Raw genomic sequence first — 21306 nt, 5'->3', positions numbered from 1 at the left:
ATGAATGCAAAGTCCCTTCAGCTTTTATAAACAATGCTGAGAACATAGAAATTTATACTAATTTATTACTAAAGCACCTTTGACAACAATGTGAGACAAGAACAACCTCACATTGTTAGTGTTTAAGTGAATTTCATACTGTTCTCTGATAATCCCAGAGTATAATTTTGATAGCATACTCCGTCGTAGAAATACATCTGAAGGACAATGATCTAAGTCTTGGTCTGAGCACTTACTACTTCAGAAAACTTGGGCAAATCACTTGACCTCCCAGTTCCTTAGTGTCCTACAGACAGTATAACAACTACTTTATGGAATTGTTTGGAAGTTCAAGTGAAACAATATGTGTCAAGGAGCTTCAGGAATTGGAAGTTTTAAGTGAACGTCGGAAGGTATTATTAGTATTGTTACTAACTAAAAATCATGCTATGGAAATTCCAGTCAAAAATGCTTTATTATTCTGCTGTGAGGTTATAAAAGGCAATAGTTATCATTACTGCTAACTTGCTTTGGGTGTATCTCAGACCACTGGTTCTCAAGGTATGGTTCTCAGAGTAAAAGTGTCAGCCTTACCTGGAAATGTGTTAACATGCAGATAGATTCTTGGGCCTCACCCCATACCTCCTGAATCAGAACCTCTGGGGGGTTTTTATCAAGCACCCCAGGTGATTCTCATGCCAATTACATTTGAAATCTACTGGCTTAGCGTTATGCCCAAATGGGTATGTGTAGGCTCTGATTTTACTAATATATTTTTTTTGTACTTGGCCTTCCTTTCAGACATGGAAGTGATTCTGAAAGACAGTAATGTGCACCTGACGTGCATTTGTCACCACCCTCATTGGACTCCCACAACAGTGACATAGGTCCTAGGATTGCAGGGCCTTGAAGCAGAGAACTTGATGGCGATTATGGCGGGGGTCCAGAGAGGGGGTTTGAAGGTGCTCCCTACTGAAGTGGGAGAACAGCAGTTGAGTGAAATGACTGGTAAACAATTCAGTGAAAGTCAGCCAAGCAGCACTGAGCTTGTTTCCTGTCCTGGCTACCCCTGTTTATCAGGTGTTGTCTTCCCTCTAACAGTCTTTAGTCTTCCTCACACGAGTGCCTACCTATTAGTAAGTCTGAGGCTCACCCCTTAGCTGCCCTGCCGGGTCTCAGAATAAGCCAGGTACCCTATTGCACACCCATCATGCCCCTGGATTGCAGCTATGCCATGACTGTTGTGACAGACAGGTGGATGGTGGTTACTTGGGTAAGTTGAAACCCAAAACTGCACTCTTAATTAAGGTAGAAGAGGGAAAGTTGGGGGCAAACATCAGGGAAATCGTGGTGCTGTTGTTTTGATCCACAAGGGGAGAAAAATACATGGTAGGTGTTCACTAAGTATTTATTGTATAAATAAATGAGGAATGAGTTTTATGTTTTGGGAGCTAACCTGCCTACTTAACTTCTGAGAACCTATTTTATCCCAAATGAACAGACATTATGTCTTGATTGAGTGAACTATTAGATATGTTTAGTTTTAAATGCAGACATAAATAGATTTGATCTTTCCATGGTTCAAATTTCCTCCCATCAGCTTTCCCTTAATTATTCACAAGTGTTCCAAACCTTCATTAGCTAAATAGGATGCAGATGATGGTCATTAGTCTGGGCTATAAATCCTGCTGGCATATTCAATGGCTTTTCACTTGGTTAATTGAAATTTTCAGTATTCATGGACTACAAGAAAACACTGTAATTTTATCATTTATTCAGGGCTATAATTTTTTTCTTAGCTGGTTGTATTTTATAACTATGTAGTTTAAAAAATATATGAATACCATACTTTGCCTGGAGGGACACCACTATTTTCAGTGTACATGTATCAATAGTAATCTACTAAATATGAAGACCAAATGGAAATTTATACTAGCACTCCTAAAATTGGCCAACTAAAACGTCCGTGAAAGCATCCAAGTAGTTTGCACTTTTGGGACCCATCAATTCAAGTGTAAGAGACTTCTGAATTGTTAGTAATACAAGGAGACCTCATTGGGACATCCATCAATGAGTAAGAAATCACCCAGTGTGTCTGTGGGCTGCAAATTGCAGGTATCAAATGAAGATGCTTTATGCAGGCATCATTCCTTTACATGGTTCTTAGCTTTCAGCTGCATTGGACCATTTATCACAACTGGCTGGCCTTCGTTTGGTGGTGTCTGGCTGGTGATGAAACACACACACACACACACACACACACACACAAAGGAACCGATGCTTGAAATAAAATTTCATAACATTACCATCTATCTCAGAGATTTAGTTGTTGAATTCCTTAATTTTTATAATCTAATACTTAATGCAATTCTTTTCTTTTGCACCCGACTGTTCCAATTTAATCGTGTCACATGTTTGCTGTTTATAAAATATAAATCTTAGTTATAGACATTCCATGGCAGAAATTGGCTCAGCAGAGATAGACTATATCTATTTGTTTTTTTAAACCTAATTTAGTGGGAATAAAATAACATTGTAATAACTCTCAGAGGTATACTCTCCCTTGAAAAGGAGTATAGAACATATGGAGTCTCTTTTCAGTGTTCAATCTTTGCAAAGCATTCCCAGAGTGAGACTGGGGAAAACAGTTGCCCTTCCAGCAGTCTCTTTCTGTAGCTGGACTGGATGAACCATCAGTCACTGGTCCTCCATCTGGGGTCTCCGATGAAGGCCTTATCAGTTTTTAGCACAAGTCACTCTTCCTTTTCAGTCGCTTTGGCCTTCCTGATCACTGAAATATTTCTACACATGGTTGTTATTATTAATTTAAGGAAGACATATTTAAGCACCTCAGGCTTCTAAGTTAACCATTATTTAATGTGTCTCAAAGTCACATGTAAAGATATCTTATAAGCTATGCTTTTGTGGATCATCTGTAAAACTCTCTCTTACCTATGCAGATAATCAAGAGCAGATTGTGTTATTCAGTCAGAGATTCTTTCCTCAGAGGATGGAGGGAAGAAGTGGGCAGTATACTCATTGATTTCCGAAGTGTATCTGATAAATTCAGGCTCACTTTCTCCAAATTTGCCAGGGCTCTTTTTTACCTAAAAGGAAATGTATATGGGCTTCCTCATTTCATAATGAAAAATTACAGACCTCAAGGTCAGTGATCCATCATAAGCTCACAAGGAGGTCTATCAGGAAGTGACAAGAATTAAATGCCTGGGCTCCAGAGTAAGTGGTCCATTTGTTTATCTGTCCAACAACTCTAACATAAAAGACCAGAAAAATTGTAAGCTCTAATGAGGGGTCACGTTCAACTAGAGTAAATCAGCCACAGCCAGTATCTGCCCTTAGCAAAAGTGTCAAAGTAAAATATATTGTAGTGGATGCAGCAATGCTCTATACAGACTCCTCCCTGTTGCTAAGCTCCTCTCAGCTGTCAGTCCTCTCAGGAAACTGCCCTTGGCCAAAAAGCATCATCTTGTCTAGGGTCACGCCCCCTTCCCAGACAGCCCTTCCCCTCACCCCAATCCAGACAGGTCTATCCCATCTTCAGATTTCCTTGTTTGGTTGACTGAGACCTTTGTTTGTACCACAGCCTAGCCTCTCCCTCTGCTCAGACCTGCACCCTTCCCTTTCTTTCTATAAGTGGAGATCCCAAGAGCACTCCCTAATAAATCTCCTGCACGCTCATCCCCATTTCACAGTCTGCTTTTTAGGGAGCCTGACCTATCATCTGTGTCTTTAGATCATTTTTCATCACCATTGAGTGTCCATTGTCCTCATGATATAAATTTTCATTTCCTATTAAATCTGCTTCTGAAATTGTATTTTAGTATCTGTTTGATACACTCATTCCCTTTAAGGTGTAACAGACCAATGGATTTCAATTTCCCCCTTTTCAGTGCCCCTCACACCCCAGCTTCCCTCAAGGGTTTGTCTACTATGACTGAAATCCTTATGCTAAAAATTGAACTCAAATAAGTGAAAGTTCAGGCATCAGTCTATAAATGGAAAAGAGTGGGGTCTCACCTTTCTAGATGCATTTTGGAAAATTGCTACAACTGTCCATGTGTTACTGTTCACCCCAGGCTGGCCACCCTGCCAACAGGGTTAGAAGTGAGTCAGTGTTCTAAAAATGTCCTTGTGCTCCACTGCGCTTGTGCCCCTGTGACAAACGCAGCATCCTGCAACTTTGGTGGAGGACGCTCATGAGGAGTTTCCTCTTTAGTGTAAAAATACTGATGCAACAATCAAGAAGGCCACAGCGTGCACAACTCGCCATATCTGACTCTTGTCTTCAGTAAAGTGAACATGTTAGGGAAAGTTTAGAAAGCCCACCCATTTACAATGGCTGCAATTAGGGGACTGGAATGCCAGTTGATGTCTTTCGACAGGAGCGGAATGAGACCGACCAAGCATGCATGTAAAATCCCTTTAGAAAATGGCCTCATTAAGGATGTGGACTCTCACTGACCCGTGCCATACCTCTTCCACACTCCTGCTGGGTGTGGAGAGTTCACCATGCATTGGTTCTTTGGCTCAAGTGCTTCCTTTCTACAAATGGGGCATATAGAGCATTAAGTGTTTTTAGGAAGGCCAGGTTCAGCCATCTCCAGCTCTCACTTCTCCTACCTCCTGTTTTTCAGGTTACTGACACTGTTCTTGAAGGTGGAATGGTATTGTGTAATTTCAAAGGTCATTTCCCCTGGGCTATAGCACCAATGTCCAACTCCTTAGACATGGTAGTTAATTTGCTCTTCCCTTTGGTGTATTTTAAGCTTAGTTTAAAATGCATTAATCTCTCAAGTTGCCCACACAAGGTCTTCAGTGGGTGGAATTTGGGTACTCTTCAGATTTTGACTTCCAATTTAGGACAGAGCATTAGACTTGAAATCCTGGACAAGAAGAGAAATTTCCATGATTAGACTTCTGTTTCCTGCAAAAAAAATTGTTGCACTAGCCAGGGAATTAGGACCATTTTCATAACTATGTCATTTCCATAACATAAACTCCTTTAGAGTTTAAGCACATTGTTCTCAAGTGGAGTGATTTTGCACCCTCCAAGGGGACATTTGGAAATGTCTGGGGATGTTTTTGGTTGTCACGACTAACATGGGGAGGGGCGTGTCTACTGATGTCTGGTGGGTAGAGGCCAGGGATGTTGCAAAACATCCTGTAATGCACAGCACACACATACCCAACAAAGAATTACCCAGTTCAAAATGTTCAAGGCCCAGCATTGAAGAATTGGTTTAGCCAAACCAAGTGGACAATAGAGAATTAGATATATGCTAAATAGAGAGAAAATGTATTTTACTACTATTCAGGAGTCTTTTGTCTCTCTTGCTTGGCTTTACTTTGTGATACTATTACATGTGAGGCTGCTTTGTCAGCATTGTGCTTCCAAAGCAGTGTTTTGAGATGAGGACTATAGTTTTACTTGATGTCATTTTTTTTGCATCTACTCAGTGCATGTTAATTGGATACCTTCTTTGTATCAGGCACTGGGCTAGGTAATGGGGCCACAGTAATGGCCAAATCTTAGAGAGTCTTTACCTTCCTGGGGCAGAAATCTGAGCCTGAAAGCCAAGGGCTCCCTTATGCTATTATGTTCAGATGTACAGAAAGCATTGAGATGATGAAAGGTCATGAAGAAGGTGTTTGATTGAAACACCTGCAGATGGGGTTCTCATAGAATGTGAGAACTGTCTCCTTCTGTGGCTTTTCTCATTCTTGTTACTGGCATGATATTTGAACAGCAAGCAAAAATGTCTTTCCTTACATCCCCAAGGGAGATAGAAATGAAAGAAACTAAGACACACTGGCAGCAGTACAGATCAAGATGGCATGGAACTTCCAGGACACCTGGTCCTGCCAACACGGTTGCTGTTAGTCAATGTTGAAACTGGAATTGGTTGTGATAAGAAGAATGAGCCACGTGCCCTCATTCTCTTGGCTGTTTCTTTCTGGGAGCCATTTTCTTCCTTTCCTCCATGATTCTGGTGTATCTGTTTTTATTAACTTTTCCTCTTTTTCAACTTTGCCTTTCTTCTTTTCTCCTACCACCAAAATTCTTCCCTTCTTTCTGTTTTCCCCTTTTATTTAAGCTTTCTGAATCATACATATTCCTTCCCTCACAAACAAAATAAAAACACAAATAAAAACTGCCAGCAAATCAAATTTAAAGATTACACCCAATCTAAACCTTAAACTTATTTCTCTTCATTAAAGATGCTTTTATTGGCATGTATATCTACATCTGTGTTTTCTGTTTAATACTACATTTTATTTTGGGCCAGATCATGTGTTGGCTCAAATTGTTGACTTTCCCTAGTGCTTGTCCCTGCCTCTCTCTCTCTCTCTCTCACACACACACACACACACGCACACACACATACACACACACAACCAAAACTCTAAAGGAGGTGGTAAATATATTTTTATGATATATGAGTAGAGAATGGGAGAACATTTATATGCATTAGATTTTTGAGCCTTGTAAAAGTCTTTGTTGCATGTTTCTTTTAATTCTTTTGACCCTATTCAACTGAAATTGAATTATAGGTATAAATATACACACACATATATACATATATACATAATACATATGCGTGTAGGTACATATGCAATATCTATATATATGTGTGTGTATACACGCACACACACACATATATATGCAATTAACAAAGAAAACAAACAAAAACTAAAAAAAAAGAATCAAAACCTGGAAATCACCAAATATCAATCAATAAAGGAAAGCATACATAAAGTATAGGACACCCATATTATACAATGTTAGGCAGCTATTAAGAATAATGAGTCAGTCTATATGAACTGACCTCGAAAAATGTTGATAATATAATCTTAGTAGGATGGTATGATATCAAGAAAGAGCTTCTACATATGCATATATAGTATGATAAATACAATAAGTAATACATGTGATTATATATTATGTAATATGTGTTTGTATAGAAATAGAGAAAGCAGAGGAATGAACACACATTGTTATTATTGGTTACTTCAGGAGGACAGATTAGAATGGGGATTAACTCATTAAGAATATATATTAGTTTTGTAATTAAAAAAAGAAAGGTTTACTGAAAAAAATCAATATTATTTATGTGGCTGCCCCATAGCTCAGTTGAACTCTTTGTAGGATAATCCAAAAGAAATGAACTTGTAAATTTCAACCGGCCTTGAGTACTTAAATGCGTTTCTGAGGCCAAGGCAGTGTCCACACAAATGTGTCAGCCACTGAGAGGATGAGTTACAGTGGAGAAGAAGCAGCAAGCCCACTACTGCTGTTCAGACTCACAGAGCTCACGAATGGGGGAGAAGCTCCACTTCTTCACTCAGGCTCATAAAAAGTGTCATTTGAAAGATTTTGGGTGTTTGACATTTTGGATGTATGTTTTCAAGACACAGGGAAAATACCATGTGTGGTTGAGAAGGTAAGTTTTGGAGACGGACTGCTTGTCTTTGAGTTCTGGTCTATTTCCGAGGTATATAATCTTTGACAACCTAATTATGCTACAATTACCTTGTTTGTGAAATGAAGATAAATAAGAATCTTTACTTCATCAGCGCATTGTGGCCCATAATAAATGTTCTGATATGGGTGAGTGTGGCAGTGGGAGCAGCGAAGGGCAGTCACTTTTTAACATTTAGAGAAATCCGTGGGGTTGCGGGAAGGGGTGCCCACCTTGAATCGGAGATGCACGGGTCTGGGTCAGTCTCATCACACTCTGACAGCACCAGCTAATGTGTCTCCCACTTTCCTGTTTTACAGGCCACCGGTTTCAGCACGTTGGGCAGTGAGAAGTCCTTATCTGACGGCAAAAAGGTAAGGCAGCCTCTGAGAATTTCACCCTGCTGTCACAGTAATAAAGGCATCAGAGTCGATGACAGTCCGTGGAAAAGCTGTGGTGTCAATGAGAATGTTCTGATGACATATTGTAGCCCTCTTTCTTCAGAGATGGAAATCTGAATGGTGCTCTTTAAAGAAGTGGGAAACTGTGTTATCATTTGACAGCTTTTTTTTAAAAATAGAGAAGCCCTGGTTCCTTATACTTCTATGTCGCTATGATTTGACATTTTATTCTGTAAGATGAGCCTCAAGGGAGTCCAGAGCCAACTGCATTGCAGGCGTCTATTTCATTTTTTGCAAATTTAAATCTAATAAACTTAAACCCAATACAATATAAAAATGATTTTGTATTTTGAAAGAAAGCTGATCATATGGCACAGAAGTCTGGTTTGTATTCACCACAATCAAGTTTAAGAGGCTGTCATGCTTTGCAAAAGCATTAGCCTCACTGACATCTGATGGAAGCTGTCCCTGTAATGGGTCACGTCTGCAGGCTGCCTGCTGTAGTAGCAGCAGCGTGTCTAATTCCTGGCCTTTGCAGACCAGAGGGTGCTTTTATCTACCTCTTTAATCTCAGGTTTAAGTAGATCTCCTCCTTGAGGGGAAAGAAGTGATTTCACAGTCTAAACAACTCAAATAAAGTCTTTGACACTACCTACTGATATGGCCAACCAGGTGCATAATGAGTTGACCAGTGCCTCATATGTTAGTCACTTGGCCTTTCTTTGGGATTTATACCGTGACATTGTTTGTTAAGCCATTTCGGTTTCTGAGTTTTCTTGATATGGAAACAGGTAGCAGAAGTACTAATCTTTGAATTGGTGTGGGCACCCTCCATTCTGAATGCCATCCATTTCATTACCTTGGTAGTTTTCTACTTCATATTAAATCTCCATCTTAATTGAGTTCTGTTGTGTGTGCCTTGTTCTCAGCTCCCTGAAAGTGAGGTCCATGTAGTGCTCTTAAAATTAAAAGTCTTAGAGAAAAGGGGGACTTCCAGGGTTCTCTAGCCTCATGTTTTTCCCTAAGTGGCACTGCTCTTACCATGGTTAGATGGACTTCTAGACTTGACTTGAATAGTCTGTTGACAAGGAACTTAATGAGCCTAACTAGTGAGACAGAGTGTTAGTGAGTTCTTCATTTTACTGAGTCAGTATCTGCCACCTTTTGATTTCTACCCAGTTATTTAAGTATGAAGTTGGTTAAATTTTTTTCTGACTCTTCTTCCTCTCACCACTAGGCTGATGGTTTTCCTTCTTTATTTCTAATAGGATATTGATATGATTGGTTTTCAAAAGCATGGGCTGTTGGGAGCTGGCTGTCTGGTTTTGAAACATGGTTTTGCCGCTTACTATTTATGTGACCTTGGGTCACATACCTTTCGGTGCCTCACCTTTATCATCTGTAAAATGAGAGTAAGAATTGTACCTGCCTCATATGGTAGATGAGTTAACATACATAAAAATGCTTACAACAGTTCCCAACACATAGTAATTGCTATATTAGCTATTATTATGACAGCTTTTAGACCAGGTTGGTTTTTTTTCTGCATGTAGTCTTTATTACCAAGGTCAAGAATTGTGTATCATTCTCACCATGTTGTCTACTTTGCAAAGGCACTATGAGATTTTACTCTCCATTCAGTAAGCTTTGGTTACTTGATGTGTGCCAGGCATAATGTAAGACATGGGCTATGGTAAAAGGATAAGGTGCAGACTTCCTTGAGTGTCGCCCTAGTAGTCTATTGATACAGTGTAAGTTGGCATCAGTTTCTGTTTATAAGCCATATCATTCTGTTGGCCACATGAAGTTTAAAGTCCTTTTATGTGCCCTTAAGACATTTTCCCATCAGCTACAATTAAAACATGACACCTTTTTACATTTAAGTAAAGAATTCTTTGAGTATGAATGTAGGCCATTATGATTATTTTTATTCACTTGAAAAGCTTTGATCAATCAAGCTAATTTATACACCCAGTTCTGTTATTCAGCTTATTTATGATGTCTCCTAGCTATATGTCATGTACAAATTAGAGCATCAGCATTAGAGCATCTGTGACTTCACTTTTTATTCATTCATTTATTTATGCAGTCAGTTCTCAAGTGTTTACTGAGCACCTGCTATGTGACATGAACTAGAATATCATGGTGAAAAAGTCACATGTGATATTTACCCTCATAGAACTTGTAATCATTAAACAAGTAAAATTCAGATGAATGATATATTGTGATAGTGAAATTGTGATAAATGATAAGATTTTTTAAAGATGGAAGGTTATGAGGTCATCTAGGAAAACCTCATATAATCTAGGGTTCAGGGAAAACTTCCCTGCAGACATGAACTTCAATACAAATACCCAAAGAATGAATGGGATTTGGCTATGTGAAGATAAAGTAAGGGCAGAAAAAAAGCAAGGGTGAAAGTCTGGAGGTGAGCGGTGAACTATAAAATGTTCATAATGTCTGGAAATTGCAAGTTGAAATGGAAAACGATGAACAGTGAGACAAAAGGAAACCAGATTAGGTAGGGTCTTGTAAAACCATATGAAGAGTTTAGATTTATTGTAAGGGTAACAGGAAAATTTTAAAGGACTTTGAACTTAGGAGAGTAGGTGCGTGTGACATGACATCATTTTTATTTTAAGATCACTTGACTACTGAAAGACAGAAGGAGCAAGATTTTAGATATGAAGTCTTGGGATAAGTCTATAATCTAGGCAAGAGATGGTAGTGGCCAGAATCATAATAATGGCAGTGGAGATCAAGAGGTATCTGGGTGATAAAATCAACAGTATATGATAACGGTTTGGATATTTGGGCCAGGAAGTAGCTAAGGATGATTCCCTGATTTCTGACATGTGAAACTGGCAGAATAGCAGTGCTATTTTTTGAGATGGGAACAGAGTTAGGAAGTTGATGAGTTCAGATTGGTACATGTCAGATTTGTGGTATATATAAGATCTCCTAGTAAGGTTGACCAGCAGGTGTCTAGGCATGTAGATTTATAATTCAGGAAAGCATTCTTGGCTGGAGATATGCACATAGGAGGAATATGTATATGAAAATGATGGAAAGAGTGAGGATGGGTGAGATCACTGAGGGAGAGTGTATAGAGCGAAAAGGAGGAGGATTTGCAAGAACCCAGAGAAGCACTGATGTGAACCTGTGAAGGAAAGTGAGAAGATAGAGTCATAGAGGTTGGAAGAAACCAGAAGAATGTGATTTCACAGAAGTGAAGTCAATGAAAAAGTAGTCAATAGTATCAAAATTATTGCTGAGAGGTTAAGTAAAACACAGGTTGAAGAGCATTTATTGGGTTTATCAGTATTATAGCTCATTGTTGGTTTGAGTGAGATCAGTGTGATGGGTACAGAAGCCAGACTGCAGTGGTTTTAGGGTTGAGTGATGGAGGGAATAGGAATGGTAGAATGTAGCCTTTAAAGGAATTTGTTTCAAAAGGAAGATGAGAGATGTGTATTTGGAAGGGGGTTAAAGGATTGAGGGAATGCCCTTAGGACGGGGAAGATTTGAGTGAGTATGTTTAGATGATGTTAAAAGCCAATAGAAAAGTAAGGGGTAAGGATCCAAGAAAAGTGAAGGAGCAATCCTTTGAGTGAGATCCTTGAGAAGACTGAAGACTTTGGATGCCAAAGCACAGAATTAGCCTCACAGAGGTGGAGGGATACCTCTTGTTGTATAACAGGAGGAAAGGAAGAAAGAGTAGAATTCATGTAGGTAATAGTTATGGAAGCAGGGAGCCAGAATAGGGTCAGGCCTTTAGATACTTCTGGTCAACTCATTTATTGATTTTTCTTGTGTGTGGGGAGATGGGATGGTTATTTAACCTGCTTTGAGTTTTCACAACTATATTATTTCAGCAGTATTTATTTAATCTATAGATATTCCCCTATAATATCTGGACTATATAGTGCCATACACATGATCAGCAGTCTCTGGTATATATCCAGAGAAACCCAGAACACTAATTTGAAAGGATGTTTATATTAATATGTGCCCCTATGTTAACTGCAGCAGTATTTGCAATAGGCAAGATTTGAAAGCAACCCAAATGCCCATCAATAGACAAATGGATAAAAAAGTTGTGGTTTGTATACACAGTGGAATATCACTTGGCCATAAAAAGGAAAATCTTACCACTTGCAACAGCAAGGATAAACCTAGAGGGTATTATGCTAAGTGAAATTAGTCACTCAGAGAAAGACAAATACCATATAATTTCACTTATGTATCCAGAAGTAGAATTGCTGGATCATATGATAGTTCAATTTTTAAATTTTTGAGGAATCCCATACTTTTTTTCTATAGTGGCTGCACCATCTGTACTCCCACTAACAGTGTGTAAGGGTTTCCTTTTCTTCACAGCCTTAAACCCTTACTTTAAAACATTTAAGGGAGTTCAATTTTATTCCAAATAGACCCACAGTCCTCTGTATAATGTGAGAAGTCATTCCCATCATCTCCAGCCTCACCCGGTATTCCAGTAGGTGGTGGAGTCTGAAGGCCTTGGGCAGTCTGCTCCTGAGTCCAAAACTGTTTGGTAACTTCGTGCCTGTGTACAAACTGTTTTTTCTTCTTAGAATGCTCTCTTTCCCCTCCTGCTGGCTTGGAAAACTTACTCGTCCTTAGGGAGACGACTCACATTGGCAGTTCCTTGTCAAAGACTCTCTTGGTTTCATTACATTTTGTACTTAGTCTAAGTATAACACCAGCAGTAACCACACAGCTTGTCAAATACTGACCATATTCCCAGCCCTGTGAGAAATGCTTTACACAGATCATCTCCTTTAATTTTCGTACCAGCCCTCTGACATACGCAGTAGGTAATATTATCACTACCATTTACAGATAAAGAATTCGAGGCCTAGCTATGTTAGAGAACTTGCTTAAGGACACACCAGGTGTTTGGGTCAGAATGTGAATCCAGGCATTTGGACATCAGAAGACTTGCTTTTAGTGTTTTGCTGTCTCCTGCCATTGGATTATAGATGTTAATTTGTGGGCCCAGCTTTCCCCCAAAAAGTCAGCACTCAGAAAGAGGAACAATGGCTGATTCTGTTAGGAATAATAAAATATGCCAAGACATGAAATGATTTACCCTAGGGTACACACTGAACTCAAGGCAGACTCACAGAAGTTAGCCCTAATTCATAGCTTCTGGTTCCTTCCTCTGCAATCCCTCCAGCCCACACTGTTTAACTAGAGATGACACATGGGGGATGGGAACTGGGTGGATGGGCAGCAGAGAGCAAGCCTCAGGCCTGCTCCACAACAGCTCCAGCCACCTGCTTTATGTTCATTGATATCTGTACCTTTGTGCATTGTGTTGATACTTTCCACTCTCACTGCAAGATACTTGGACCCAGATATGTCAACTTAGCAATTTTTTTTGTACAGGGATATTCTGACACAGCACTATAGAACTTCCAGCATTTTAATTTAAAAATAATATCCGAAACAGATATTCTCACCTCTTCTCCATGACTCCTCACTCTGACCCTGGCTCCCAGCCCCGGGGCACAGGCCACAGATAGGCAAGAGGTGATGGACAGTTGAGGGTGATGGATGGGGTGAGTGAGGGTCAGGGATAAGATGAATCCCAGGGATGGGCTGAAGGTTAAAGATTTCTGTTTCACAAATTACTTGGAAATGAAAACACAGCAGTTTTTCCAGTTTGCCGTCAAAATCCCTTGCTTTATTCTTTTGTAACTTCTATCTATGAATGGTAATGTAGTGCTCCATCCTGAGTTCTTACCTATGGTCATAGAAATAGGTTCCTTAGGTTGGAGAGTTTATTATTTTTTTAATTGTTTATCATTTTGATGGCTTTCTGTACTTATTTATTTTTTTTTTTGCAAGAAAACAGCTGTTTCTCTCTCTGTATGTCTCTCTCTGTTCTCCCTGGACTTCTGATATCTTAACCCATATAAATGACAACTTTTAAAAAGTAGGGTATTTAGGAAATGTATCCCTATAATCTAAAAAGTATTGGTTTTAGAATATGTGGGAACCTAAGGGAAATCCATCTGTCGGTGGCTGTAATTTGCGGCTACGATGACTTCTGTTTATTTTCTCCAACGCCTGCCTTCCACCGGGACCTCCCCATTGTTTCCAGTGATGTACGAGTGGGCAGGGCTCTTGCCTGTATCACCTCTTAGCCCAGTGGATGATGTTTTTATTTTTAATAGACACAAGTGATACTTCACTCACGTAGATAAGGTAATTTTCCTTCAGGAAAAGATGATTAAGAACGTAGACTGTAAAGGGCTGCTAGAAGATTCAAATTTTTCATCAGCATTGTGGAATAGGTTTCTGGGTATATCAATGGTTAAGATATTTACCCACAGTTGATTCCTCAGTCCTTTGAAACTACATCATATCTGCCTTCCTCTTTTAAAGACTAAAACTTCATGGCTAGACCACATTCATTGACCTCCACAAAGCTGGCTGGGCAGATTCCCATGACTCTCAGCCTCTTGGCAGGGTTTCCAGGCTGGTAGGTCATGGTGACTTCTTCCCATGCCCTGAGAAAGGGCACAAAGTCCAAATCAAACCAGTCAGCATTGAGGAAATTCCTCAGTTCCCCCTAGAAGGACAGAATCTCATGTTCTGGAGCAGTTACAGTAAGGGGTATCATTTCAAGTAAATTTAAATGCTGTTTACTTTCTAAATAGACTTTTTTGGAAGCTACGAAAGTTCATTTTTGGCAGAGCGCTGTTTTTGCTGACTTGCTGTGGGGCTGTCTGCTGGATAAAGGATGATGCGTACACATTTGCGAAGTTCCGTCCTGTTTCCCTGTGTGCCAACACAGACCACTAATTTATAGGAAGGAAAGTTGTATCACTTTGAACACAGGGAAAGCGCTGCAGCCTGCCCCCCTCTCCTTCCTTTTCCTTCCCTCCCTCTCTCCCTCTGGCTTCTCCTTTTACTTCTCCAGAAAAAAAAAAAGGCTCTTCTCACTCATTTGCAATATCTGGGATAAGGCCAGGTAGTTCTGGATTACATGCCCTCTTATTTCAGCAGTTATTGCTGGTTTTGGTTTTTATCACTGCATTTTTTCAGTCCCACTCTCCTGAGAGGCAATATGGGTAAGAGCATAGGCTCTAGAGATCAGTTGCTGGAACTGGATTCCCAGCTTCACCCCCCGCCCCCAGGTGCTCTGCAACTTTGCCCAAGTTACTCAGCTTCTGTGTGCCTCGCTTGTCTCAGGTACAAAATGAGACACAATGGCATCAGCCTGTAGAATTGTTGTGAGGATTGAATAGATGAATCCATGCAAAGTTCTTAGGACAATGTGTCAGTAAGATATGTTTCTTTATAATTCTACCCCTGTGCTAGTAGAGAATAATTGGAGCCTTCGCACTTTGGTCTCACTTTATCTCTTTGCTCTAAAAGAGTAACACTAACAAGGACAGTATATCAGTAGACTTGGGCTAACGTTGGCATTTAGAAAAAAGTAAACTGTAGTTGAATTGGAGAAATAGTTTTGTATGAGTCTCTAATTCTTAGTAATTCTAAATCTTAGTAATTAGAATGCACTCAAATTTAATACTATTATAGGTTCCAGTTCTGTAGAAGCAAAACATTTCTTAATGAAACATACGTCTTTCCTAACAGTGCAATGAATATACTTTTCTATGTCTTCAGTATCTGGCATAGTTTTAAGCACATAGTAGACATTTAATAATCCTTGGTAATTCATAAGTTTGGCATAGAATTATTTCTCCAAAAGCCTCCAGAAGACTTGAGGTGGAAAAGAAAGGAAGTGGTATGCTTTCTTATGCCACTACCTAGAATATGCTCAGGTAGGAAAAATATATCATTTAATGCTTAGAGCTGCAGAATAATAAAATATGTCTATCCCTCAAATAAATATATAATCACTGCCTTTTCTAAATATTAATAGGAGCCCAGTTTGACCACTGGCATTATCATTTGTTGGGCCAGTATCCTTTATACATGGTTGGGCAAAAGTAGGTGTACGGTTGTGAGTACACAAAGCAGAGTGTATTCTTGTGTTATTTACTATTATTTTCCATATGAACAACTGTAAACATACTTTTGCTCCACCTTATAATGGTAGTATGGGCCATATAAAGTCAACACTGTAGATAGAGTGGGCCTGTGGCTCTTCTCTTTGTTGAAAGGAGACATTTCAATGGATGGAGGGTTTGGGTCGGTGAATACGAAGTGCTATGGAAATGTGGACTTCATTGGTCTCAGAGCAGTAACCACGGAGATCATTGAATAGAGTGAAATCTGGTGATTCCTCTATAGTATTGTCATGTTATATCCCTTGCCTAGAAATTTTTTATTCTTAGCCTTGTGATCTTGAAATTTGGAAACGGAAAGACACATGTACCCATGGTCAAACGAAGTAGTCATAATTTACAGGCTTAAAATTGGTTGCAGAAAATAATCTTCTCCTTTTTTAAAATTTATTGATTTTGGGGGAGAGCAGAGAGAGGGAGAGAGAGAGATCGATTTACCGTTCCACTTATTTATGCATTCATTTGTTGACTCTTGCATGTGCCCTGACCGAGGATCAAACCCTCAACCTTGGCTATTGGGATGACCCTCTAGCCAACCGAGCTACCCAGCCAGGGCAAAAAATAGTCTTTTGATCAGAAGAAATGTATTTCCTGTTTCTGTGTATCTTCTACCCCCAATGAGTATCAAGAAATACCTTATAATCATTTTGTTGTCATTGAGGTATAATTTACAAGTAAAATGTAGTGGTCTCAATTTTACAGTTTAATAGATGTAAATTGTTAGAATATAGTAACAGAATCCCACAGTAGCACTATCTCATGCCTTGTGGGGGGGCCTTACCATCAGCTACACCACTACTGGCGCTACAGCACCCGTTAAGCTCTTCCAGGCATTGCTATCCTGGTCGCCTCAGAATAAACAGCCCATTTAGACCCATAGATTGTAAAACATAGTCATTGTCTGCAGCAGAAGCTTTGCTAATAGGAAGATAGTTAAGGGCAAGTATCATGAAATATGTTGCTCTAATCCCCTTTGAGCTGTAATTATCCCAGCATCATTTGCATGAAAACAAGTTTCCAGAATATGACCTTCGTAGTCTGTGGTTCATGCATAACTGCCCACATAGTAAACATTTTAGGATATATTCGAAACAGTAATAATTAGCAGCATCACCCCTACATGTACACCTGAAAAGAGCTATATTGAGCTACAAATAAAACATGAATTTTTGTCACAGCAATTCCAGACTGACAAAATAGTGTCGTGGGGTGGCAGCGATAAAGGGATGTTGATGAATCTTGCAAATTATATATGCAAAGGGGTACTTAAGAATCACTTGAGCCCTGGCTGGTGTGGCTCAGTGAATTGAGTGCAGGCCTGCGAACCAAAGGATCACAGGTTCGATTCACAGTCAGAGCACATGCCTGGGTTGTGGGCCAGGTCCCCAGTAGGGGGTGTGCAAGAGGCAACCACACATTGATGTTTCTGTCCCCATTTCTCCCTCCTCTCCTCTCTCTAAAAATAAGTAAATAAAATCTTTTTAAAAAAGAATTACTTGACATGCTTTTTTTCACCTTTGTGAGTGTGTGGGTGTAAATGCCACCAACTACTTTAATCAGCTGTATAATCACCACTCTGATTTCATTAGGGTTTTGTTGTTGTTGTTGTTCAAGTACTAAAGATAGTATACTGAACTTTTTGTAAATTGTGAGTTTCCCTTGTGATTATGAGAGAGTTTTCTGCTTGGCTCCTGTATTACTGAGTTTCAAGGACACTGCAGCAAGTTTTTCTCCTTCATTTTATCCTTCTATTTTCCTCTCAGATTTAACATAATCAAAACTGGGCTCTAGTTGTTTAAACATTGGCCTGTGTGCGTGTACACAGACACTCATCTAATTTTACATAATGTGTTCTGAAGGATGCGCTTCGGTGGAGATAGTTACCTTGTTTTCTTAGTCTACAGAAAAGTATTCTAGGTATAAAAAGAAGCATATAAAATTAAAAGATAAATCGATAAAAAGAATGGAGAAGAGTTCATGTAAATTGGATCTTTGCACTGGCTTATAAATTTTTATAAAAGCTGAGTAGTGAGAATACTTAATTTACCTCAATTAGCAGTGATCATTCTTGCTATTGTTCTCAAAATGGGACTAAGTCACTCTACAATTGAGCTAATTGCCACCTCTGATTTCTCTGCTTAGCTCTGTACTTTTCCTTTGTTTTCGTAAATGATCTGTACAGGCCAAATAATCTCTCCCCTCTCTCTCCTCCCACATTGATTGTTTTTATTATTTTAATTCTACACTCTGATGATTGCTATAATCTCCTCAAGTCATTGCTCAAGCCAACCACTCGGTAAGACAGCTGTGGCGATACTGAGTGCAGGGGCGCAGCTAAGGAGCCAGCGCGGTGGCTGCAGTGCAAGGTGCCGAAGCAGCTCCAAGACACTGCTCTGCCAATTTTATATGCATTCACCTATATAATCCTTAGAATAATTCTATAGGTTGTGTTAAAAATTCAACTGAAGGATATTTAAAGATCTTATTGGCTTTACTCAACCATTCATGAATTGAGCGGCATCCTGTCTAGCAAAAAGGAAAGGAGCTCAGACAGAGCTGCATAAAATGAAAGCCTTTCACGGGCAGAAGGGCAGCAAAAGGAAGTCACTAGCAAGGAATGAATCGTTTCAGGCAAGGTCACCTTCCTATGGGGAATGGGAGGGATCTATCAGACAGACTACTAAACTAGTGCTGACCATGTAATTCCAGATTCCAGGTTACATTCCAGGGAGAGGTTGAAACTGCAAGTAAGTATTAAATCTTTGCTGACATGGGGCTTAGCACAAGTGACTCCATGTGGGGCCCGTGTTTTCTTTGTTAACAGTTGATGCCATAGTTTGTATTGTTTTACATGTGAGATAGGTAAGGGAGGCTAAGTGACTTGGGCAAAGTTGTATAACTCATGGGTGGGTGGAGCTGGGACTCTGTTCCCAGAAATCAGTCTCTAGAGCCTATGCTCTTACCCTATCCACCATGCTGCCTCTCAGGAGTGTGGAAAGTGAAAGTGCAAGAATATAAACCAAAACTGGGCAATAGGAGCTGAAAGGAGAATCATGGAATCCAGAACCACCTACCCTCATCCCAATCTGACAAACAAGCATGAAGAGCTCTTTGCTGGGGCAGTGAGAGGAGGAGAGGAGGAAAACAGGGAGGTCTGTAGCTCTTCCTCTCTGTTCAACACCGATGCAACTACATCATCTTATCAACCCCTTCTCAATGGCCATCCTATTTAACATTGCGACCTGCTCCTACTAGCCCCCAGGCTGCCTGTTTTTTACACTTTATGCTCTAAGATACTATGTAATTAATTTATTTTTGTGTATTAATATCTGTTTTTCTCACCAATAAAATACATTCCAGAATGACAGTTTTTTAAATCACTTTTATGCACTGATATTAACTGAGACTTGAGCAAAGTAGCTCCTCAGAAAATACACCAAGTGAATTACTAGTACTGCTAGTACTACCACCAGTATTTTCAATCATAGCAACTAATGACCACAGAGCTTTTTTACCTGGAAGTAACTGGAGATTATCTGTAGTAAAACTCCTCCTTTTACAGAGGAAGAGGCTTTTGGGGGAGGCTTCAGGAGAATCTACAAGTCCAGGTACATGGGGTTGTTCCCTAAAGCCACAAAAACACTGTGAATTTAGCTATTTCATTATAAAAGCCTGGAGAGTTAGAGGCAGATTTTGTGCCATTTCTTGAAGTTTGAAGACTCCAGGAATTCCTTAGTCCTGCCCTTCCCTCCGGACAAGGTCTGAACCTATCACCATATTCTCATGCAGCCATTTCTGATAGTTTGCGTTTTATGCTTTTACTCATCTGAAGTGTAGATAAGTATTAGATTAGTCAGATTTCGCTTAACACAGAAGCCTGTTTATATTTATGGAGATTGTAGGTGCTTCAATACATTCATTTTAAGGATTAGCAAAGAATTCGTTTTTTAGCATTTCATTAATACTGCAGCTTTGACCACAAAAAGGTCATTGTGTAGGCAAAAAGCCTATAATTATCTTTTTTAAAAATAGATATAACTTACCTAGCACTTAGCATTTTTTTCAGCCATAATCCCTAGCTAATGTGTCTCAATAATTTTTTTAAAGTCATATTTATTGGGGTGACATGGTTAATAAGTTTATGTAGGTTTCATGTGTACATTTCTATAATGCATGATCTATATATTGCATTGTGTGCCCATCACCCAAAGTCAAATCATTTTTCATCACCATATATTTGACTCCTTTTACCCTGTTACAACCCCCCTACCTTCCTTCCCTCTGGTAACTACTATACTGTTTCTGTAACTATGAATTTTTGTTTGTTTTTCTTGTATATTTGTTGCTTTTGGTTTTGTATCCCACATATGAGTGAAATCATATGGTTCTTAACTTTTTCCATATGAATAATTTTGTTTAGTGCAATATTCTCAAGGTCCATCTATGTTGTCACAAATGGAAGTATTTCATCTTTTCTTATGCAAGTAGTATTCCACTGCATACATGTACCACATCTTTTATCCAATCATCTATTGAAGGACACTTTGGGTGTCTCTGTATCTTGGCCACCATGAATAATGCTGCAATGAACATAAGGGTGTGTATATATTTGCAAATACATGTTTTCCAATTTTTCAGGTAGACACCCAGAAGAAGAGTTGCTGGGTCATATGGAAACTCTATTGTTAAATTTCTGAGGAGCCCCCAGACTGTTTTCCACAGTGGCTGGGCCAGTTTATATTCCTCATCAGCAGTGGATGAGGGTTCCTTTGTCCCTACAACTTCTCCAGTACTTGTTATTACATGTCTTGTCGGTAATAACCATTCTAACAGGTACGAAGTTGTATCTCATTGGGGTTTTGATTCGCATTTCCTAATGGTTAGTGAAGTTGAACATCTTTTCATACAGGGTGGGACAAAAGCAGGCTTACCATGTGGGTACACAAAACACAGAGTTTATTCTTATATTATTATTTATTGATTATTATATTATTTTCCATACAAACAACTGTAAACTTTCTTTTGCTCCACCCTGTATATCTGTTGGCCATTTGTATGTCTTCTTGGGAGAAGTGTCTGTTTAGGTTCTCTGACCATTTTTTAATTGGATTTTTGTTAAAGAACTCGTATAATTAAACATCATAATTCCCTTATTTTTGCTTTCTTTTTCTTTCTTGTTTTCCTTGTTTCTGTATTTAGATTTCTCTGTCCTTCTCTCCCTTATTTCCTTCCCTTTTCCTTCCTTCCTTCCTTCCTCCCCTCCTTCCTTCCTTCCTTGACCTAATATATCAGCTAACCATGTGTAAGTTATAAATTGTTTCCACCTCCCACCTTGCTTCCCACTGACACACCAAATTTATTCAAATCTTCTTTAGGTCC

At 39.3% G+C, this 21306-nt stretch overlaps 1 protein-coding gene across 1 annotated transcript in view; it reads left to right on the top strand.

Moving 5' to 3' along the window:
- RASGEF1B (RasGEF domain family member 1B) overlaps positions 1-21306 on the top strand; it is a 524372-nt gene that overhangs the window by 178830 nt on the left and 324236 nt on the right. The window contains exon 3 of the mRNA XM_053655647.1: positions 7781-7834. Within this exon, the coding sequence (XP_053511622.1) occupies positions 7781-7834 (54 nt within the window). The remainder of the gene's footprint in view (positions 1-7780; positions 7835-21306) is intronic.

Source organism: Artibeus jamaicensis, unplaced genomic scaffold, assembly GCF_021234435.1.
Source record: "Artibeus jamaicensis isolate MK-2021 breed Jamaican fruit bat unplaced genomic scaffold, CSHL_Jam_final scaffold_1031, whole genome shotgun sequence".
NCBI lineage: Eukaryota > Metazoa > Chordata > Mammalia > Chiroptera > Phyllostomidae > Artibeus > Artibeus jamaicensis.
This window is presented reverse-complemented; position numbering and strand designations above follow the sequence as displayed.